Source organism: Lepidochelys kempii, chromosome 3 (assembly GCF_965140265.1).
Source record: "Lepidochelys kempii isolate rLepKem1 chromosome 3, rLepKem1.hap2, whole genome shotgun sequence".
NCBI classification, from domain to species: domain Eukaryota; kingdom Metazoa; phylum Chordata; order Testudines; family Cheloniidae; genus Lepidochelys; species Lepidochelys kempii.
The window spans coordinates 13,288,259-13,312,197 of NC_133258.1; the positions used below are offsets into that span (position 1 = coordinate 13,288,259).

The 23,939-nt window shown below is 42.6% G+C and overlaps 1 protein-coding gene across 2 annotated transcripts; it reads left to right on the top strand.

The window, feature by feature from the left end:
* The first annotated feature begins 3,439 nt into the window (after positions 1-3,439).
* On the top strand, positions 3,440-21,510 carry LOC140908505 (cysteine-rich venom protein-like). 2 transcript variants are annotated; one of them, XM_073335749.1, is made up of 9 exons: positions 3,473-3,520; positions 5,709-5,915; positions 6,430-6,491; positions 7,766-7,882; positions 8,479-8,566; positions 11,718-11,863; positions 14,602-14,696; positions 16,685-16,770; positions 19,131-21,510. In XM_073335749.1, the coding sequence occupies exons 3-9, from the start codon at positions 6,432-6,434 to the stop codon at positions 19,256-19,258; spliced, it is 720 nt and encodes a 239-aa protein (XP_073191850.1). In that variant the 5' UTR covers positions 3,473-3,520; positions 5,709-5,915; positions 6,430-6,431; the 3' UTR covers positions 19,259-21,510. The 2 variants fall into 2 exon arrangements, with proteins under 2 accessions (XP_073191849.1, XP_073191850.1); XM_073335748.1 differs by lacking the exon at positions 5,709-5,915 and having other exon boundaries at positions 3,440-3,520.
* The last annotated feature ends 2,429 nt before the right edge of the window (positions 21,511-23,939 follow it).

Here is a 23,939-nt window from a genome sequence, read left to right on the forward strand (position 1 = left end):
TTTTTAAACATCAAAGTGTAGTTAAAGAAGAGCCTGTAATAGGAGTTGTGGGGGCAAACAACTCAGTACATTTTAAGAGATAGGTGGACAAATTTCTGAGTGGGATTGCATGATGGGGCTGCTTGTGGAGGTAGGGATTAGCAACCCCGGGGGTTCCTTCCAGTTCTCGTTTTGGGTTCCCAAAATGTCATGCTTCAGGGCCTCACCTGGGGTCAGGAAAGGATTCTTCCCCTCCCCTCTCCAATGTATTTTGTGGGGGAGATTTGGTTTGGTTTTGTCTCCTTCATCTGAAGCATCAGAGATGGCCATGGCTGGAGATGGGACACTGGGTGGGGTAGGCTGGTGCTTTGAGGTTGCACTGAGCATTCTCTCTCTCAGGTGCTTGGCTGGCTGGTTCTTGCTCACAAGTTCAGTGTCTAATTGATGATCAGATGTGCGTTTGACTAGGAATTGCCACCCACCCCATTTGTGCAGGTGCCTTGGGGTTTTTCTGCCTTCCTCTACATCATGAGACCTGGGTGACTTGCTGGAGTCATCTGAGTATATCTCATTTAATCAGCTCCCTGCCATTACAGGGACTTTATGGCATCAGTGCAACTTGGTCCCTCCTATTCTCTGCCTATGGCACTCAATAATTTAGCCTCTAGAGAGCTGTAATAGTTTGGTCTCATTTTGATTGTTGGGTTTAGTGTGGGATGCTGGTTGGTGCTGGTGGGGTGTGATATACAAGGGGTCAGACTGGATGATCTGGTGGTCTCTTCTGGCCTTCAACTTTATTACTCTACTGTATGGCTCTAAAAATATGGTCTTGTTCAACCAGTACTATTTGCTTTGACTCAGGAATGTCCTATAGCCTGTGTTACTCAGGAGGTCAGGCTAGATGATCACAATGGTCACTTCTGGCCTTAAAAATCTATGAATCTCTGAAAACCTGAAGTCAGCCCTTATTGTTCATAACAAGGAACTAGCTTGTGTTGGTTACACTTGATTTCCCATATAACTATTGATAATTAATCTTTGTTAATCAATAACTTGTCAATAATAACCAATTAACTGATAACCAATAAATGAGAAATTAAACTGTGATTATATGTTTAGTGAGAAGGTTCTCTCATGTCCTGATTTAGTTCAATAATAAAAAAAGCAGATAAATCTGCTTTGACTGGGTTTGTTGATTAGCAGATCATAGAGAAACACATACACAGAGGCATGCAGGTACCAACAGCTGTTGAATATTTTACCCTGTCATTCTCTGACACCCTGCATCCAGACTGCTGATGGTCTTACTTCGTCTATGATTTAGGGGCAATTATACCCTTGTTAGCCTTTTAGTGTGTCATTATGGTCCTTATTTATTGCCTCTTTTGGGCTCACATTTCTTATTTTAGGCTATTCCCAAGGTGCCCTGTTCCATTGCAAATTTCCAACTGGCTCAACATCTGTTGGCTAGTCATTATTTATGTTTTTTAAGACATAGTTATTTGTTTCATATCTTGCGGTTAGTACCTTGCTAAGATACCTCCTAGAACAGTTTTCAAAATGTGGTAAAGATTAGTGCTTGGTAAAATTCTACTTTCTGAAGTTACCTTCATCTTAACTACAAAGCATCATGGGAGTCTTGCTCCTATAAAAAAAAGGAAGAGTTTCTCAGCTCATCTAGTAAAAGTAGCATATCTGTTACCAAGCACAAGTTTCCCTTATGCTTCTATGCAAGTAATACACCAGCTAAACTAGTCATGCCATCTTACCACTCTACCCAATAGCACCAGTGTCCTGGCTCTCTAGGAAATAATGGAAGGCTGTAGATTGTATCAGCAGAGACAAGCTATGGAAAAGAACAACTATGATCACCACTGACTTGGATATGAATGTGTTCACCAGTCAGCACCTGTGCAAAGTGAGAGTAAACCATTACTAATTCTGATCTGGTAGTATTTCACTGTCACTTTATTAGGGTCTAATTCACTACACAAGGTGCAAGGCAACGTATTTTGGCTAGTAGTGATTGGACGTCAAGTCTACTGCACTTGTGCAAGACTGTCAGCTTTAGAATGCTTCTTGCTGTCTTGTAGTTCAATTATCTGGTAGTTAACAACTATGAGCCTCTCCTTTCCCTTAGGTATTACATTATTATACAATACATATAAACAATGCCATTTTAAACTGTTTGGAGATCAGTCACCTGCATCACTATTAAAACACTGATTATTGTTTCTTTGGCAGACTATATCTTTTTTCTATTTCAAAGGCATATCCCCCCCTTTTTTAATTATTCTGAATCTTTATCACATACTGGTCTACAGCTGGTGGGAAATTTTAAAACAAAATGTTTTTGTCATGGGAAAATGACAATTTGTTATAACCAAAGCTTTTAATGTGAAATGGTCTGTTCTGACAAAATTTATGCCAGGGAGTTTTCAGCTGCATGTATAGCCTGGTGATTAAGGCACTCACTTGGTATGTGGGAGACCCAAATTCAAGTCCCTGCTTTGCCTGATTCAAACCAGGGACTCTAATGTCCAAACCACCAGCCTATGGCATTAGTCTCTCTTTGATCCCCTGAATATTATTATTTATACAAAGTGGAACAGCTCCTACTGGCAATTTTGAGAGCAACCCACTACAAAATAGCCCACTTGGTTAGGATAATCATCTGGGATATAGAAGATGCAAGTTCAAGTCAACGCTATGCCTGCTTCAGGCCAGGGACTTGAACCCAGATCTCCCACATCCCTGTTACTTGTTCTGACCAAGTGAGCTTTTGGCTATTCAAGGATGAGTCACTTTCCCTCTCGCCCTCTGGTTTTTCATGAAAATTTTTGAACCGTCTCAGTTTTATCCCAGTGAGGAATGGAACATTCTTCAAAACTCATAAATATTCACAGGATGGGAAAACCGTTACCCACCCTGCTCTATAGTGGGACAGATTCTCATTTACACTAAGGCCCTTTTACTCCAGTCTGAATTTTATACTTCCACACTGATGAGGAGAGGTCCTGGTGTAAAGAGGATTCTGCCCCATTATCTTTCCAATACCAAGACAATGGCCCATGCTCTCTCCTTCAGTTAAACCAGCTCAGTTATGCCCAGTTACTCCATTGACTAGCTAAATTAATTGGTACAGGTGTAGATGAATATCAGATCCACTAACCTTAGAGATTACAGAGAGTTGACACATCTAGTTAAGAGCCTTTGTGGCATGAGTTTATACCGTTCACTCTAATTTGTAAGTAAATTTCACAATGTACAACTGTAAAGCAAAGATTTTCAGGCACTTTAAGTACGCAATAGGAGGAAGTAAAAATCAAATACAAACAACGTCTTTTTGCAAGAATGTATGAGAAACCCAGTGTTCTATCCAGTTCAATTAGTTTTTTATAATGCCCTCTGTGATGTTGACTCACCTTACGACAGCAAGAAACAGGTGAGCTATATATCATGCTCCAGTGAAGAAATCCATTCACTTCCACCAACTCTTGAAAGGTGCAGAAGACATTTCCTGTCTTCCCAGAAAGGAAAGGTAAGATTTACATTCCTTTATTTAACATATAGGGAATTTATTCTCAGGTTTTAAAACATAATTTGCTACAAAGAAGGCTGTTGGAAACATTCAGGCACTCAGAGCAATATAATGCCTTGATTTTTTTCAATGAAATGGGGAAGACTAAAAAATAGTCAAAGGTTTAGCAAAAATAAGAAGAGAAAATATGGAAAGAATCAAGAAAAAATGAGAAGTACCCTTTACACTATGTGACTAGGCAACAAAGCAGCAGCTAAGCAGGGGTATTAAATAATAAAACTGGTCCGGTTTCATTTGAAAACAGATGCATTTTTGCTTGAAAAACTTGTTCACGGCCACAAATTTACCAAAAAATCCTCCCATTGTCTAGTTCATAATGAAACGCAGGAAAAATTAATGTTATTAAGAATATTTCTTTAATCTCAAATACTGGGGCAGTCATGCATAATATTACATTTGGAAATAGTAAGGTAAAGTTATAAGATAACAAATGCATGATAACGATACTTTAGAGTCAAACAAACACAGCACCATAAACATTTATTAGCAGGAAAGAAAATGCATGTTTATTACCCCTAAAGATCAGCATTAATCTGTTTAGTGTTAATATATTTTAGAGATTAGGAGCAGATCCTTAGCTAGTGAAAATGAACATAGTTGCATTGCCCGCTGAGGAACTGTCAATGCATAATGAATGCAGATGCCACAGACAGATACAATTATGAGATATTTTGCATGTACATATCAGTATCTGGGGAGCTGAGATTAGAACCTTAGTTGCAAAAAGCACAGGACTAGACCAGTTCAGCTAAAGTAGAAACTCTTTTAATGGTAGCAGTAGGAGGGCCCTTATCCTCTGTGTGCGTGAGCTGCTACAGGACAATGTCACAAGGCCATTATACTACTCGATTGCCAATACCTCTCACTAGATACCTAAACCAAGAGGAGTGCAGGCAGACATTAAGACTGTGTAAGACAAAATGGACCAGTTCCCTAGCTGATACAAATGGGTGTAGCTTCACTGAAGCTGATAGAGATACACCCATTTGCACCACCTGAGGATAGGACCCATTGCTTACTGTGTCATACAAGCAATATGATGAGCAGTGGAGCTGGCTATACAGGGAGAAAAATGCAACCTGCTTTTCCCCCACGCTCTCAGTCAACATGCTCTCTTTGCAAGTAGCTTTACAGACCCTCTTCTGCGGCACATGGAAATGTCAGCTAACCCCATGGTTATTTTAACCAAGAATACATTAAACTAAAACCAACAACCTCCTGCTAAACCAAGCACAAAATTAAGCTAATAACAAATCTACCTGGCATCATGCCGTTAAATGTACTAAGGCTGGGGCTTGGGCAATGGGCCAATGGAAGTGAATTGCAGCCCAGCCACTAGCCCAAGCCAGTTAAACCACAGGTACTTTGAGCCAAGCCTCCAAGCTGATCCTAATGACAATGATAGGGAACAAAGATCACCAGAGATAAATGGGTCCTGGGCCTTACAGGGATTTGAAAATACTCCCGAGCGCTTTTTAAATTGCACCCAGAATGAAACAGAAATGCAGTGTAAGGATTCAAGCACACCTCTCACATGCTAAGAGTTCTGTCCAGTGCAAGAAATGGGCAGCTGCATTCTGCACTGGATAGGGCTATCGGGTGGACCACTAAGGCAGGCCTGCATCTCACCAGCTCATCACTATTCTAGGGCTGATCATTAACCACCTACTCATTGAACATGAATTCAGCAGACATCTGAGTGCTTATTCCTCTCAGTTATTCAGCTAGATTATGACTAACACTATGCATTCACACTGAGGAGAAGGAACCCTTCCTCAGCATTCTCATGTGAGCTACTCAAAGGTTGGGTAGGTGTAGAGGGAGTTACTTACCCACTTACTCCTTCCCCAGAGCAGGTGGAAGGGGAATGGACAGAGACTTAGCTCCTGCCCTTACCCACTGGCCAGAGTCATGAGGAAAGCAGCGAGAGCTGGGAGTAGAAGTTGACATTGGTGCTATAGACCAGCAGCAAATTACTATTCTGAGGAGCAAGGAGACAGCAAGGGAGGAATTGAGGCAGAGAAGGATGTCTCCTAAGGATACTTCTGGGAGCACATGCACCACCCCTTGCTCAGGGTTGTATCTAATGTCACCATCTAGCCCTAAATCTTACCTTTCTTCCATGCAGATGGTTACCTCCCTGCTTTTAATTATAAACTAGGGGCACTGGTGTGAACTAAACCTAAGGGGCTGAATTCAAACTGGGTTTGCACTGGCTTGTGCTGCTGTAACCTCAGGTGCGTGGAATAGAAAGTCTGTTGGGGAGACCTCTATGATACCACATCTTCAGCATCCCCTCCACAATGGGATGGACAGTATGGGCAAGTGCAATCCAGTAAGTAGCTAGGAGTATTGCAAAGGTGGGTAGTGCGCATGCTAATTCAGTGCATCCCCTCAGCAGTCTCCACAGGGAAGGTTCCTATGGAGCTCTGGCTAGAAACTAAACCTGTCGCCACATAATGAAGGCCCCAAGACAGGGTGGCAGCAGTAGTAATATCTCCCCTTCCTCCATGCAGAGAAATTAGTACCTCCCTCTACTACACTTAACTTAGGCCATTGTGTTTGACCACAGTCTAAAAGAAAACCCACTAGTAGAGGAGCATGTACTGTGAGGAAAACATGGGTTGCTGGTTGGCTCACAGTGCTGATAGAAGTAACAGAGAGAGAAAGAAAGGAGGATTTTTCTCTCTAGTATAAAGACCTGGTGACAAAACCAGTACCTTTCTGATTGAGAAAAACCCTAGATATGTACAGCACATGGGAGCACACTTCTGCTGGAATGTATTATTTAAATAAACAGAAGCTATAGACAGGAAAGAGAACTAAGCAGGTTGTTCTTCCCTTTTCAGAGATGATTCTGCTGGCTGCATTCCTGGGCCTGGCTGCTGTGCTGCAGCCATCCAGCGGACAGGTAGGACGAGAGCTGGGTGGGAAACGTTTTTCCAACCCCATGAATATTCTGCGATTTCTGAAATTTCTTGTCCTGAAACAGGACGAAAAGTAAAAATTTCAACTATTTTTGCAAACTGAAAGAGAAAAACACATTTGGTTCAAGTCATTCGAAACATTCCACTTCAGTCATTTCAAAGCACTTCACGTTGATTTTGACTATTTTTGGGGGTGGGGGTGAAATTTTAAACCCTGTTAAGTCCCTAAAGCAACACAAGCATTTAACGTGATTTAAGTCCTTAAAATGGCTCAAGTGTTCAAGGCAAACTAAAGGCCAGATCCTCCAAATACTTTCATGATTAACTTTACTCATATAAGTAGTCCTCCCAATGGCAATAGGATTACTCAGGTCAGGCACATTAAGAAACAATCCTAGGATTAGGACCTAAGACCTTTGGCTGAGTGAGGCTGAATGAAAAGTGAAATGACACATACGTGCAGTAATACTGACTGAGCTTAGATGTTCATAATTGGGAAAACTGAGGGTTATAATGAAAACTGTTTTGTAACCTTAGGTATGACATTCACGATCATGAAGAAATACTATAGTACACTAAAAGAAAAGGAGGACTTGTGGCACCTTACAGACTAACAAATTTATTTGAGCATAAGCTTTCGTGAGCTACAGCTCACTTCATTGGATACACTAAAGAACTCAAATTGTTCATGGTATTTTCACAGATGTGAAAGAAGAATTTCAAAATGTCAAAAGCTTCGGCAAAAATTTCCAAACAGATGCTTAATAGTCACATAGCTCCATATAAGAATCTCTTTGCTATATGTCCATACAGTTCTTAGCACAATGGGATCCTCATCAATGACAAGGGTTCCTAGGAGCAACCACAATGTAAATAAATAAATAATTCTATGTAGTTGTTCCTGTCTTTACCAGCACTAAATATGGCCAAATATACAGTATTTAGAAGAATCTGTCAATCTAAAAAAATCCTAAGATTAGATACTAATATTAGTTTCTCAGTTCTAAATTGTGCTCACCAGGAGCACATATGAAGTAGGGTGCTAGGTAACACAGAATACAGATATCAGAATCTGACCCATAATTTATTAATTAATTATTGATTCATTCTGATTAAATTATTCTTAAAATATTTCATGAACTGATGATGTTTATAAAGACACATTACTTGGAATTGATTCCTAGCTTCACTTATAAAATATTTTTTCACTCACACAACCTATATACCAAAAAACCATTGTACTTTTTTTTTTATTTAGACATCAGGTTTTGCTTCTCTGTCAACTGACAAAGCAGATCAACAAAAGGAGATTGTTGACAAGCACAATGCCCTAAGGAGAGGGGTGATGCCAACTGCTCGCAACATGCTGAGGATGGTAAGATGCATTTTGCAAACTAATCTGTAATGTATACTAATGTTACTAGGTTTCAGAGTAGCAGCCGTGTTAGTCTGTATCTGCAAAAAGAAAAGGAGGACTTGTGGCACCTTAGAGACTAACAAATTTCTTTGAGCATAAGCTTTCGTGAGCTACAGCTCACTTCATCGGATGCATGAAGTTACTAGAGAATATGCAAGGGCAGAGCATTTCAGCCGGCAGAAAACATGCCATTTGAATCTTTTCCCCAATAAGATGTTAGAGAACATGAGTTATCAAGGGAAGGGAGCACCTTGCGGGTGACAAATCTTGCTGCTCATGAACAACATCTCCTTTTCAAGTGAATGGAAAACCCATTAGCTCTGGTCTCCCACGTGCCTTGTGGTATGTTCTCTCTAGCTAGTCACCATGATATCTAGCCACCTAAGATGTGTAGCTACAGAGCCCCTTCTCCTTTTACTGCCCAAATGAAAGAGAAGGAGTTGTCAAGATTTTAAACACTTTGAAAATGCAATATCCAAGTGTATGTTCTCTTCTACATTCTGCATTACTAAGAGGTGCACATCTGAACACGTAATGTTTCTCGTTTCATTAAGGAATGGAGTCCTGCAGCTGCAGAGAATGCCAAAAGTTGGGCAAATGAATGTACTTTATCCCACAGTCCTGAAAACAGAAGGACAACTAGTAAGTAAAGTGTCAGTTTGAAATGAATAATGCATAATTCAAGCAATTTTCAGATAATATAACCCCATTCATATTTAAGTGGTATTAATGTTTTGCTGAATGAATAACATTTATAACAGCGGAGTGTATGGATTCATCTATTCTGCTGTGTGATATTTAGAGTTAAGCAATATTTTTTTAATATAGACGAAATTTCAACATTAAAGAAATAATGAAAAATTTCCAAAAAATTTCACAATTTTTAACTTTGGGGAAAAAAGGGAAAAATTTTCAAATGTTTTTGTTGAGATTTATTTCCTTCCAATCCCCCTCCTCTGACTCCTTATCCCTAAACAGCTCTAACAATTTGAAGAGTATTTTGTATGAAGGTAAAACACTTTTAATAGAGGTCACAGAGTGATGAACAATGCAGTTGTTACTTTGAGATTATTCAAGACTCGACCCAAAACAAAACAATGGACATGAACACTCCTGACACATGAGAAAGTTTGAATCCAGATCCAAATTTAAGCTTTGATTCTGATCTATGTTGCACCAGTTTTACACTGGTGTAATGCCACTGACTTCCATGGAGTTACTCCTAATTTAAGAATCATTGCAAGAAAACCTATTTTCTCAATATTTTCATAACAAACACCAGGGTGGATTAAGAACATAAGCATAGCCATATTGGTTCAGACCAAAAGTCCAACAGCACAGTACCCTGTCTTGCGACAGTGGCCAATGCCAGGTGCCCCAGGGGGAATGAACAGAACAGGTAATCATCCAGTGATCCATTCCCTGCTGCCCACTCCCAGCTTCTGGCAAACAGAGGCTAGGGACACCATCCCTGCCCATGCTGGGTAATAGCCATTGATGGACCTATCCTCCATGAATTTATCTAGTTCTTTTTTGAACCCTGTTGTAGTCTTGGCCTTTACAACATCCTCTGGCAAAGAATTCCACAGGTTGTCTGTGGATTGTATGAAGAAATACTTCCTTTTGTTTGTTTTAATCCTGCTGCCTATTAATTTCTTTTGGTGACCCATAGTTCTTGTGTGATGAGGAGGAGTAAATAACACTTCCTTATTTATTTTCTGCACACCAGTCATGATTTTATAGACCTCAATCATAACCCCCTCCGTCTCTTTCACAAGCTGAATAGCCCCTGTCTTATTTATCTCTCCTCTCATACAGAAGCTGTTCCATACCCCTAATCATTTTTGTTGCCCTTTTCTGAATCTTTTCCAATTCCAATATATCTTTTTTGAGATGGGGCGACCACATCTGTACGCAGTATTCAAGATGTGGGCATACCATGGATTTATATAGAGGCAATATGATATTTTCTGTCTTATTCTCTATCCCTTTCTTAATGGTTCCCAACATTCTGTTAGCTTTTTTGATTGCCGCTTCACATTGAGTGGATGTTTTTAGAGAACTATCCACGACTCCAAGATCTCTTTCTTAAGTGGAAACAGCTCATTTAGACCCCATCACTTTATCTGTATTGTTGGAATTTTGTTTTCCATTGTGCATTACTTTGCATTTATCAACAGTGAATTTCATCTGCCATTTTGTTGCCCCGTCACCCAGTTTTGTGAGGTCCTTTTCTAGCTCTTCGCAGTCTGCCTGGGACTTAATTATCTTGAGTAGTTTTGTATCATCTGCAAATTTTGGCACCTCACTGTTTACCCCTTTTTCCAGATCATTTATAAATTTATTGAATAGGATTGGTCTCAGTGCAGACCCCTGGGGGACACAACTATTTACCTCTCTCCATTTTGAAATCTGATAATTTATTCATACCCTTTGTTGCCTATCTTTTAACCAGTTACCAATTCATGAGAACACCTTCCCTCTTATCCCATGACAGCTTACTTTGCTTAAGAGCCTTTGGTGAGGGACCTTGTCAAAGTCTTTCTGAAAATCTAAGAACACTGTATCCACTGGATCCCCCTTGTCCACATGCTTGTTGACCCCCTCAAAGAATTCTAGTAGATTGGTGAGGCATGATTTCCCTTTATAAAAACCATGTTGACTCTTCCCCAACAAATTATGTTCATCTATGTGTCTGACAATTTTGTTCTTTACTATAGTTTCAACCAGTATGCCTGGTACTGAAGTCAGGCTTACTGCCCTGTAATTCCCAGGATCACCTCTGGAGCCCTTTTTAAAAATTAGCATCACAATTAGCTATGCTCCAGTCATTCAGTACAGAAGCTGATTTAAATGATAGGTTATAGATGACAGTTAGTAGTTCTGCAATCTCACATTTGAGTTTCTTCATAACTTTTGGTGAATAGGATCTGGTCCTGGTGACTTATTACTGTTTAGTTTATCAATTTGTTCCAAAATCTCCTCCAATGATACCTCAATTTGGAACAGTTTGGGAATCTCCCTCACATCCTCAGCCATGAAGCCTGATGCAAAGAATTCATTTAGTTTCTCCACAGTAGCCTTATCGTCCTTGAGTGCTCCTTTAGCATCTCGATTGTCCAGTGGCTCCACCAGTTGTTTAGCATGGAAAAAATTTTGCTATAAATTTTTGAGACTTTGACTAGTTGTTCTTCAAATTCTTTTTTGGCCTTCCTAATTATATTTTTACACTTCATTTGCCAGAGTTTATGCACCTTTCTATTTTCCTCACAAGGATTTAACTTCCACTTTTTAAAGGATGCCTTTTTGTCTCTCACTGCTTCTTTTACTGGGTTGTTTAGCCATTGTGTCACTTTTTTGGTTCGCTTACTATGGTTTTTAATTTGGGGTATACATTTAAGTTGAGCCTCTATTGTGGTGTCTTTAAAAAGTTTCCATTCAGCTTGTAGATCCTTAACAGTAGCTCCTTGAAATATAGACATAGTTTATGGAGGAAACCAGAAGGCTGGTCCAGTATGAGACTATTCGGGATCTGAATCTTTGAATGCTTATGAGAATCAAAGTTAACCTTTGAACCATTGGGATTTACCCAACACCATTCACTCATGACCTGGAGAGTGACAAAGGGCAACACTGTAGTGTGTGGATGTTCAGGAAATGAAACAAATTCTTCCCACCAGACTTTCCTAGAAATTTCTGAATCTTCTACTGGTTCTATCCACATGATGAAACACTTGTATCTTCTTAAGCCTCTTTCATCAGCTTTTGTGAACGGTTTCCTTTCCATTTTCAGCAGTGGGCTGTGGCGAAAATCTCTACATGTCAACTGCACCCAATTCCTGGTCAGATGCAATTCAAGCCTGGTACAATGAGGTGGACAATTTCATGTACGGCATTGGACCAACCAAACCAGGTGCAGTGATTGGCCATTATACTCAGGTAGGGACCATAGCATCACTTGTTACATTCATGTTTTAACTGATACATGTTTGACTAAATGATTATCATGGGTAGGAGAAATAACAGCTTCAATATATTTAAAGAAAATAAACACCATGAAGGATAAGAATTATTCCAACAGAGAAAAATTAAAAAAAAAATAAGAATATGGAAATTGTAGACTAAATATTATGACCAACTTCCTCACAGTGAGGTCTATTAAGGGATATGGTGGAAACCCTATGGTTTGGATATTTTAAAACTAGGCTAGAGCAAGCTCCTTAAGTTGTAGGGAACAATACCACATTGGCAGAGGGATAGACTCGATAACCTACTAGATTTTTTTCTTGTGGGTGTAATGTTGTTCTTGCTGTACTGATGGCAAATTAGGTTATAAGTTATTATCTTCCCTTAGCGTTCCTTCAATAACTTCTTCAGACACATACACATTCAGAAATTATAAACTAATCAAGCTAATTCTCCTACAGATTAGGAAGGAAGAATGTGTGAGAGAATTTATTTGTATTTTTTGAATATTTTGGAGGCCCTAAGTTATTACTGGAATGGGGGCAAACCTAGAGAGATAAACATCTCTAGATAAAAAGAAAAGGAGTACTTGTGGCACCTTAGAGACTAACAAATTTATTTGAGCATAAGCTTTCATGAGCTATAGCTCACTTCATCGGGTGCATTCAGTGGAAAATACAGTGGGAAGATGTATATACATAGAGAACATGAAACAATGGGTGTTACCATACACACTGTAAAGAGAGTGATCACTTAAGGTGAGCTATTACCAGCAGGAGAGCGGGGGGGCGGAAACCTTTTGTAGTGATAATCAAGGTGGGCCATTTCCAGCAGTTAACAAGAACGTCTGAAGAACAGTGGGAGGGGGCGAATAAACAAGGGGAAATAGTTTTACTTTGTGTAATGACTCAACCACTCCCAGTCTCTATTCAAGCCTAAGTTAATTGTATCCAATTTGCAAATTAATTCCAATTCAGCAGTCTCTCGTTGGAGTCTGTTTTTTAAGTCTTTTTGTTGAAGAATTGCCACTTTTAGTCCAGAAATCGAGTGACCAGAGAGATTGAAGTGTTCTCCGACTGGTTTTGAATGTTATAATTCTTGATGGCTGATTTGTGTCCATTTATTCTTTTACGTAGAGACTGTCCAGTTTGACCAATGTACATGGCAAAGGGGCATTGCTGGCACATGTTGGCATATATCACATTGGTAGATGTTCAGGTGAACGAGCCTCTGATAGTGTGGCTGATGTGATTAGGCCATATGATGGTGTCCCCCGAATAGTTATGTGGACACAGTTGGCAATGGGCTTTGTTGCAAGGATAGGTTCCTGGGTTAGTGGTTCTGTTGTGTGGTGTGTGGTTGCTGGTATTTGCTTCAGGTTGGGGGGCTGTCTGTAAGCAAGGACTGGCCTGTCTCCCAAGATCTGTGAGAGTGATGGGTCGTCCTTCAGGATAGGTTGTAGATCCTTGATGATCCGTTGGAGAGGTTTTAGTTGGGGGCTGAAGGTGATGGCTAGAGACGTTCTGTTATTTTCTTTGTTGGGCCTGTCCTGTAGTAGGTGACTTCTGGGTACTCTTCTGGCTCTGTCAATCTGTTTCTTCACTTCAGCAGGTGGGTACTGTAGTTGTAAGAACATTTGATAGAGATCTTGCTGGTGTTTGTCTCTGTCTCAGGGGTTGGAGAAAATGCGGCTGTATCGTAGAGCTTGGCTGTAGACAATGGATTGTGTGGTGTGGTCTGGGTGAAAGCTGGAGGCATGTAGGTAGGAATAGCGGTCAGTAGGTTTCCAGTATAGGATGGTGTTTATGTGACCATCGCTTATTAGCACCATAGTGTCCAGGAAGTGGATCTCTTGTGTGGACTGGTCCAGGCTGAGGTTGATGGTGGGATGGAAATTGTTGAAATCATGGTGGAATTCCTCAAGGGCTTCTGTTCCATGGGTCCATGGGTCCAAGGGCTTCTGTTCCATGGGTCCATGGGTTCTTTCCCCCCTTTTCTCCCCCCCACTCTCCTGCTTGTAATAGCTCATCTTAAGTGATCACTCTCCTTACAGTGTGTATGGTAGCACCCATTGTTTCATGTTCTCTATGTATATAAATCTCCCCACTGTATTTTCCACTGAATGCACCCGATGAAGTGAGCTGTAGCTCACGAAAGCTTATGCTCAAATAAATTTGTTAGTCTCTAAGGTGCCACAAGTACTCCTTTTCTTTTTGTGAATACAGACTAACATGGCTGCTACTCTGAAACCCATCTCTAGATAGGTTTACAAACCCTGTAGAATCGGATTGTCTTAGACTGCCTGCCCTGAAGGGGCCATTATGACCATCTAGTCTCACCAGCTGTGGGTAACATTGACAGGATATTTTTATCTAGTGAATCCTGAATCTTGCCCAACAGTCTGTGGCTGAACCAGAGTATGTGTTGTTTGTATGTATATGTCTTGATTTAAATATTCCAGGTGACTGAGAATCTACCATGTTGCTTGCGTTTCATTCCCATTACATCCTTTAAAGGGTGAATAAGACCATACGAAAACTACTTGCTTGTTTCTGGTTTCTCTCCTACAAGATGTGACTTATATTCTGCCACACTGTGTAATAAGATAATGTGCCCAAATCCAGCTTCATTCAAAACCTTTTAAAATGTATATTTGATATTAAAAATATAGTCTTTCACATTCACTCACGTAGTTACTCTTCTGTCTCCAGGTAGTTTGGTACAAGTCTTACCAGATTGGATGTGCAGTTGCCTTTTGTCCTGAGAGCGAATACAAATACTTTTATGTTTGCCATTACTGCCCTGCGTATGTATTAGCTATAGATTTAATTGATTATTGGAATTCCTTCGTTTTTTAATTAATTAAAATGACCCAGGAAACTTGAAGCTACATTGCAGATTGCATCATAATTTTTAGTGGGTTTATGGTCGGAGGGGCAATTCAGTCATAATGGTGTGCAGAAGCATATGTGCAAATTACATTCTAAAATAAAACAACTCATAAAACCCTTAATAATTTCTCAGTGAGGTCTGCTCTGCTTAAAAATCTAAGCATTCTTTTCTAACTGCTTAGTAAGTGAGAAATACGAGCATCTTCTTTTTATCCAATAACTGCAAGAAGCTTTTCCTGGGGCATGTTATCCAATAACTGCCTCCTGCACAGGAGCAGATTTACCATGAAACAAACTGTGCGGTGGCAGGGGGTCCCCCAAATGCAGGACAAATATCTTACAATCTGCCCCCGAGTCCCGCCTGGTGGTGCAGCAGGGCTCAGGCAGGCAGGCTGCCAGCATGCCATGGCCCGTGGCCCCACGCCGCTCCCGGAAACGGCCAGCTGCTGGAACGTCTCTGCACGCCCCTGACGTGGGGGAGGTGGCTCCGCGCACAGCACCCACCCCAGGCAGCGCACGGAGACCCGCTGTCCCCCACCCACCCCAGGGGTGTGCAGAGACATGCCAGCAGCAACGCAGTATGGCTAAGGTGGCTCCCTGCCTGCTCTGCCTCCCTCCCTCCACACTGCTTCACTCCTGGAAGCAGCCAGCATGTCCCTGCAGCCCCTGGAGGGGGGGGGGGGAGGTGTCTCCACGCGCTGCCCCCACCCTGAGCTCTGACTCCGCAGCTCCCATTGGCCGGGAATCGCTAGGAGCTGCTGCCGGGGGGTGGGGGGGTGCCGGTCACTTTGGGAACCATGCCACCCAAGAGAAGCACTGCCCCCCTGCCCCCTCCCACACCCCAACACCCTGCCCCATCCCAGAGCCTTCACCCAAACTTCCTCCCAGACCCCACACTCCTCCTCCCCTCCCACACCCCAATCCCCTGTCCCACCCCAGAGCCCAACCCCTCACCTCCCACACCCAAACTCTCTCCCAGAGTCTGCACCCCACACCCCCTCCTGCATCCCAAGCCCCAGCCCAGAGCCTGCACTGTGCACTCCTTACCCCTTCTCACACTCCAACCCCCTGCCCCAGCCCAGAGCCCACATCCAGCACCCAAACTTCCTCCCAGAGCTGTACCCCTGCACCCCCTCCTGTACCCCAACCCTCTGCCCCAGTCAAGGTACCTCACTTTATTTTCATTTACTTCCCATTACTTATACTATAGGAGGAGGATGAAAAAAAAGAATAAAAAGTGTGGGGGGGGAGCTAAGAGAGAATGTTATTTTTCTTGGCTGGGTCCTGAGGGGAGCCCCCCCACCCCAAAATGAAGTGCGCCCAGGGCCCCACTAACTCTAAATCCGCCACTGCCCGCAGCATTTATTGTACCTGCCTCTGAAGTAAGCTGCGCTGGTCGCTGCGAGCCCTCTGATCAGGATGGCACATGAACACTTGCAAGTATTGTAAGCAATCAATCGTTAACGATAAAGCCAAGGGGTGAGAGTTTCAAAGAAATGCAGGGGTTTGGCTACACATCTTTGATTCATATTAAGAGTTACACTTTGACATTTGAAATTGTGATTTGATACACACCAGACTAAGGGTGTGTCTACCCTGCAATGGCACCTGTGCTAGTTTTATTCTAGCTCGCTTGCAAAAGTAATAGTAAGCGTGCATCAAAACAGGCATCAGCCCAGGCTGGATAAGCCTGCCTGACCCCTCTAGGCACAGGCTCACTTGAGCAGCCTGTGCCCAAGCCTACCCCAAGACGTCTTCACTGATTTGCAGCCTGGTAGCAGGATTAGAGCTTGTGAGGGGATGTCTGCACAACCTGCTAATCACACCCATTCCTGCAATGTAAATGAAGATGTGTGTTGTAGACTGGCTTTACATTTTATGCTGTTTAATTTTACCTTTTCAGGGGGAATATCAATTCCTTAAAAACACCTTACAAATCAGGAGCCGCGTGTGGAGATTGCCCCAATGCTTGTAACAATGGACTATGCAGTAAGTTTTAGCAATTTGAAGTATTAATAAGTGACAACTTTGCCACTGCAAAACAATGTTTAATTCCCTTGGCGGGAAGGCTTTGGGAAATTATCAATTCAAAAACCATGGCTCCAAAGCCAGACTGCAATGCCCTTACACACGCTCATTGCTAAAAGAAAAGGAGTACTTGTGGCACCTTAGAGACTAACCTTTTCTTTTTGCGAATACAGACTAAAACGGCTGCTACTCTGAAACAGCTCATTGCTAAGCATGCCATGTTTGAAAATGAGCATGTGTCGGGGCTCGTGTAAGGGCTTCTGATGGGGGACTGGTATGTCTGGGGAATGTCATCGTGTCATCATGTCCCCCTCAAGAGAGAAGACTGAGGGGGACATAGTCTGCAAAGATGTGCAATTTTGTTATAAAGGAGATGGCGATCAATTGTTTTGCACATCCCTCCAGGGTAGGACAAGAACTAATTGGCTTAGTTTACAGTAAGGGAGATTTAGATATCAGGAAAATCTTTCTAACTATAAGGATAGTTAAGCACAGGAACAGGTTGGAATTCCCATCATTGGAAGTTTGTTTGTTTTTAAGACTAGGCTAGATTAACTTGTCAGGGATGGCCTAGGAATATTTATTTCTGCCTCAGCATTGGAGCAGATGACCTCTCAAGGTCCATTCCGGCCCTGCATTTCTGTGATTTTGTACTGAATAGGACTTCATACCATTAGCCTGATTTATTATTTGTATTGCGATAGCACTTAGGAGCCACTGTCATGGACCAGGACTCCGTTGTGCTAGGCACTACATAAATAGATAATGAATATTCCAACTGAAATCAGTGAGATAACTTGTGGAGTACGCTTCTGCTTAATATGAGCCAGGAGATCACCATTAACTCTGCCTCTTCCCCACCTCCCCCCCCCCAAAAAAAAAAAAAGAAAGAAAGAAAAAGGAGCTTTTGAAAACATTTAAAACATTTAACACCTACAATGGCAAGAGCAAGTTCCCACCAGGGTTTTAGACCAAATTAGTTGTCCAGTCCAAGTGGAGTAATGGCAATTTCCTACTTCTCATTCTGGGTAATAACCTTTGAGCCCCAGTGTGGAACTTTTACTCACCCTGGTGAGCTCTTACTTATGCAAGTAGCTCCGTTGGCTTCAGTGGGACTGAGTAAGTGCTCCTCCACCCGAGTGAGCATTGCACATTCTAGCCCTGGGTGTTTTATATACCAGACCCTTTGCCCGTGAGCAACAAGTTCCTTCTAAGCTTGCCATGGTGCCTCTCTAACGACAGCAAAGCTGCCTCATGGTGTGCGAGAACAAGCTGGCTGAATGACCGAGTCTCTAGTCTGTAATGTCTCCTCATATGCCTCCCCAGGCAGAGAGAGGCGGCTCTCATCCCCCTCTCTCATATGGTAGACTGTCAGGGCCTTTTGCTAACAACCAAAGCCACTTGGATTTGTACTGCTGAGTGTATAGAAAAACCTGCAGTGGATTTTGCAGTTGTAACTTCCAAGACACACATACGGACAGATGGTGGAACTCCTGGAGGCAGGCACAATAGTCCTGGGAGTAAAGGGACAGTATGGCTGCTGTCACCCTGTGAAATGATGCAGACAGCACACCCCACTGAATGTGCACAGAGGAGAATGGGGCCATTGCTCTGCCCTCCATTCAGCTCCTCTACTCATTTTGGGGTGACTAGCACCATCACACTGAGTCACTGAATTCCCGAAAGATGGAACTTACCCATGTGCAGAGGGTCATCACAAACCCGATGCCCCATTAAGGACCCACGAGTTGCTATTTTCATGGGCTAAGTTGGACTGTAATGTGGCACTGGCCTTGCACTGACCGTCAACACAGGGATGGATTTCACCCTGAGCTCAAAGTGAGATTGTGCCAAGCCCCGGGACAAACGTGCAAGGGAAGTAGGACAGTTCCTTATGACATCTTCCTCCTGGATGACTGGGCTGATATATTGATACAGTCCACAGAATACACTAGGTTTGCAAATCTGGATAACTCATTCCTGGGACAAAAATGCTACTGGGAAATAAAGGACAGAGAACAGATCCTGTCTTTTTAAAATGAAACCAGCCTCCAAACCTGACTTCTCCTTATTGTAATGGTATTGTAATAAGCTGTATTAAAGCAAAAAACATTGCTCCACCTAATAAAATGCCTTGAATTAAGTAAACAATATTTCTGTGGCCAGTTAGACTTTTAGAACCTTACTGGGGAATAAGTAAAACTGTGCTGAAAAAAATACAGTGAAAAATGTTTATTTTGTCAAAATATGCTTTAACAAGAGGAAAAACAGCCTACACTGTTTCCTTTAATATCTAATCTCATGATGTGTTTCATTTTCAGCCAATCCTTGTACGTATGTGGACACATACTCAAACTGTCCTGATTTAGCAAAGAACTATGGATGTGAACACTCCATGATCAAGAAATACTGTCTTGCCGCCTGCCATTGCACCACTGAAATAAAATAACAGCCTCGGATTCCGCCCTTCATGGAAATTCTTCTTTTTAATGAGAGCACCTTTTAGAAAATCAGGGTACCATCTTGCAGCCCTCATGTGTGTAGTCCTAGTGACTTCAATAGGGCTACTCATCTGAGTGTAGGATCTTGCCATTCAATTTAGGTTCTTATCCTACTTTAATTCTTTGTTTTAAAATGTTGTAGATTTTTCTTCTTTGCTTGAAATTCAGCATCTGACATGCTAGACTTATATCATATTCAATGACTGAGATTTCTTCTCCATCAATAGCAACTACACTCTCTACAAAATACTATTTAAAGTACTATCTATCTAAAGATCAGTTCCTGCCAAGATATACATGTATAGTCCTTATTCTGTAAGTAATCCCATTGATACAATGGGCCAGACATAGAATCATAGAATATCAGGGTTGGAAGGGACCTCAGGAGGTCATCTAGTCCAACCCCCTGCTCAAAAGCAGGACCCATCCCCACTTAAATCATCCCAGCCAGGGCTTTGTCAAGCCTGACCTTCAAAACTTCTAAGGAAGGAGATTCCACCACCTCCCTAGGCAACGCATTCCAGTGTTTCACCACCCTTCTAGTGAAAAAGTTTTTCCTAATATCCAACCTAAACCTCCCCCACTGCAACTTGAGACCATTACTCCTTGTCCTGTCCTCTTCCACCACTGAGAATACATCTCCATCTTCATTCATGTGGAGAGTCACCTTACTGCACAAGCATTCCCGCTAGTTGCAACAGGAATACAAGGGTTGTAAGGTCTTAATCAATAGGAGTAAGGGTAGCAGAACTGTTCCCACTAAAAGTACTGAGGGCTGGATTCTGCCACACTTGATCACATGGAGTAGTACCTTACTCTGCAAATAAACCTGTGGACTGCATTGCAAGGAGGACATCAGAATTTGGTTCACTTAGATTAATTGGACTACTCCTAGTATAGGATACTACCCAGCATGAATAAGACTGCCAAAATCTGACCCTCAGTGAAAAAGGGCTGTTGGAACAATGGCATCAATAAGTCTATTCTTGAAAGTAATTACCACGCAAGGAAGGAAGGATTATGAGATAGGGAAATGTTCTTCTAATAACAAATAGAGAGCTGTCACCTGAGTTACTTTTAAATTGTCATTTCTGTATTACTCATTACATTACTCGTTCAATATTGCACAATTTGTTTTGGCTTTTATTACTTTTGCCTCATGTAAAATACTGTTTCACCAGGTTCCCTGGAGTGCAAGTCTTTATCACAATTCTTTGTCCGTATAGCCTTGGTGCTGCAATCAGTGTTTGACTGATATTCCTGGAAACACTGCAGAAGATCTGTAACACAGTTATATTTTGAAGAGGTGAAGTTTCTCGGGTAGAAAAAGTCAAAGAATGTAGACATCAGAGAAGCAATTCTAGTCCAAGTAACAACAAATAGACAAAAAGTTCTGCGGCTCACAAAGGGCCAAGTCGAATGAATAAAGACTATTCATGTAAGGAGGTGGAATTTCACTAAGAATGAATTTGCCCTTCTCTCTCCTTCTTACATTCAGTCTGGAATCCGGTTTCCTCCCACCTCACTATCACAGAGAGGGAGTGTTATAGATAATACACAACAATTGTCTCTGAGCTTTGGGAAAGAGCTGTTGCATTGGGCATTCAGCAGAGAGTGGATAACAATGAACCCACAGTTCCCATAGCATCCCTTTAGTTCTCCATAACACGACTTCTCCTTTAGGCACTCTGCCATGCAGGGCACCTCTATAGCTTTAAAGGCCTTGATTCACCAGAGTACTTAGGCAGAGTTGAACTTTAAGTGCAAGCTTATGTAAGCAAATGCTTGCAGTTGAGCACATGGTTAAGTGTTTTGCTGAATCAGGGCCAAAAGCATGAGTAGTGAATAAACCATTCATTCATTTTACACCTGCCAAAAAAGTATTACATACAGATATGAAGAACATCCAAAGTTACAATTAATACAGTTTAGAAGGGATATTAAACCTTGTGCTTCAGGGATAAGCTAAATTCCAACTATGAGAGACAAGAATGAGAGCTAATGTGGGAAAAAGGGGATTGCAGGGTTCTTACACCTTCCTCTGGATTAGCTGGTACTGGGCACTCTCGGAGACAGGATTCTGAATTAGATGGACCCCTGGTCTGGTCCAGTTTGGCACTCCCTAGGTTACCCATTGCACAAGTGATACCATATATGGAATGTGACTTCCTCTCTAAAACCTTATGCTGGCTTGTTGGCTCCTGTCTTAAAATACAGTTGTCGTCAGATGTTGGCTGCATGTGCGTGTGTTTTCTCTGCGTGATGTCCTGGCTCTGCACAGATAGTTGGCACAGCAGACCTTGATCAATCCGCCTGTTACCCGCACAAAATTCTCTTGTAATTCACACATTCAAGGGCACCCACCTTTACCCAGTTCCTAGGGCTCAAGGCGTAACCCTCTTAATTTAGGCACCATCACCCTTTCCCAGTTCATAGGGCTCCGGGCAAAAAGCACCTAACTTTACCCCTCCATGGGCTCTGGGCTCTACTCCTCTGTGGCCTCCGGGCAAACACCCTTTCCCTGTGGACTCAGGACTTAATCTTTTGCAGGTTTACGGGGTCTTTTACCAGTGAAAGAGCCTTACACAGTAATATACTACATAACCTCTATTTATTAACAATCACCAAAAACAGAATGCACACTCTACACATTCAGTGCTCTCCACTCCCAATAAGACAGATGAACTTTTCTTGATGGCCAGTCAGGATCAGGTCCATCTGGGGGACTCCAGTTTCTGCACGGTGTCATTGGCAGAGTGTTGCGGTCTGGTAGCTCTGATCTTTGGGGCTGTGTACTGGAGCTGGTTACCAAAGAACTTCCTTTTGAACCCCAGTTTATATAGTGAAATTTGAGTTCTGCTTTGCTATACCTTAACCAATCATTATACTGAAACCTATCTAACCAATCCTAACATAGTGTAACAAAATTCTTTAACTGATTATATCCCACTACTCTAATTAACTTACACCTAGCAAAATTAATTATACAGCAGACAGACACAATTAAAGAACCAGACAGAGACCATACAGGTAAACAATAGGGAAGTGGGGACCATAATGACAAAACAATAAAGAAACGAGGATTTCACAACCACAACTATTGATACATGATTTCTTGACAGACAGCATGCTATCAAACTAAGTTTTCTTTAAACATCTTAAGATCTATTTCTTTATCTGGTGATAGTGGGTGCCATTAGGATGAGGTGTCCTTCTTAACAGCCTGATATTATATTGTTTTACTGTAATTTAGATGGAATGTGAGGATATGACTTCCTGCTTCCTAGCTAATGGCTGCTGCTTGGCTGCTCTTTTAATCTGGCTGCAGATGAAGGCCTTAGGCCTTACAATATGGCCGCAGACAAAGGCCTTATCCTTACACGCCCAATAAAACCACAGACCCGATTTAGTAGCGAAGGCAACCAGCCAGGTTTATTGTTAACGAAGCAAGGACCTAGTATCCCTTAGTCTCTACAGGACCACTAACATATGCATGCCTGTCACAATGGACCAGCTCAGTCAGTGGTGGGACTTTCCACTGCCTCCTAGCCTGGCCAAAGACACTTCCCGAGACTCCATTTTATACACCAATACAAACAAGTTATGTATTGCCCCTCTTACATGGGTAGTTACCACCCTCTACTATGTACATGTGGGTTCAAGCAAAACATCTCTATCCATCACACCGTCCTCCTAACCTTATCTTTAGGTCAGCATGTTCCTGTTATCTTTGGGAAATGTGTCTGCACCATACTTGGTATCAGGGTGTTCTGGTACCACTCTTCTGGAATGTGTTTGCATGAGTGTCCTATGCCTCGTACTGTGTGTGTTTTTGCAATACCAGCCCTGTTCTTGCCAGGCTCTGTGAGCTTGCAAGCCGGCATGTTTTATACCAGGGCCTGCCTTCTGCTTACAGCCTGACTTTTGCTAACTTCACTTTATATCAGCAAAGCTTGACCACTACTTTAGTTCGGGCCTTAGGCCTCACACTGGGCTTCTCATACACAGGGGCAGTGAGTTTTATGGGTCTATTGTGCCCGGGCTCCAGCAAATTCAGGGCCCCAGGGGCACAGCTCCACCAATGTTCGGGGTCTCTCCCCCGGACCCACATACCGCCCCCCCCGTGCGCCTCCCCCAAGCGTCCCTGCCGGCCCTGGGATGGCTGCCCCTGCAGCTCCGCACTGTGCTCCCTCACCAGCCGCTGCCAGCTACAAGGGAGCAGTGCCCAGGGCAGGCTGAGGCGGCTACCAGGGCTGGCCTTTGACCAGGTGATAAGGGCAGTTGCCCAGGGTGATGTGCTGATGGGGACGCATTTGATACATCCCACATGATCTTACCTGCAGCCAGCCAGCTGGGCTTAAGGACGGGAAGTGCTCCTGCCAGCCTAGCCAGGGTCAGGGTGGGAGAGAAAAAAAATCACACATCCAAGCTGTAGCTTGAGGTACTCACTCTCAGGTAACTCCTCTGGTGGGAGCAGCAGCAGGGACGGGTGCCCGGGGGGATGCTCCCCACTCTCCCAGGACAGAGGGCCCCCTGTAGAAACCATGGGGAGTGGGGGGGCAGGCTGGGCTCAGTCCCGACCTGATGTCTGGGATGGGCGGCTGAGGTTGGTGCAGGGTGGGGGGGAGG

Excerpts from the sequence above, each read along its gene's own strand:
- LOC140908505 (XM_073335748.1), top strand. The coding sequence starts at position 6,432 with ATGATTCTGCTGGCTGCATTCCTGGGCCTGGCTGCTGTGCTGCAGCCA. Across the intron at positions 7,883-8,478 it reads CTCGCAACATGCTGAGGATG|GAATGGAGTCCTGCAGCTGC; the intron begins GTAAGATGCATT and ends CGTTTCATTAAG. Across the intron at positions 8,567-11,717 it reads TGAAAACAGAAGGACAACTA|CAGTGGGCTGTGGCGAAAAT; the intron begins GTAAGTAAAGTG and ends TTCCATTTTCAG.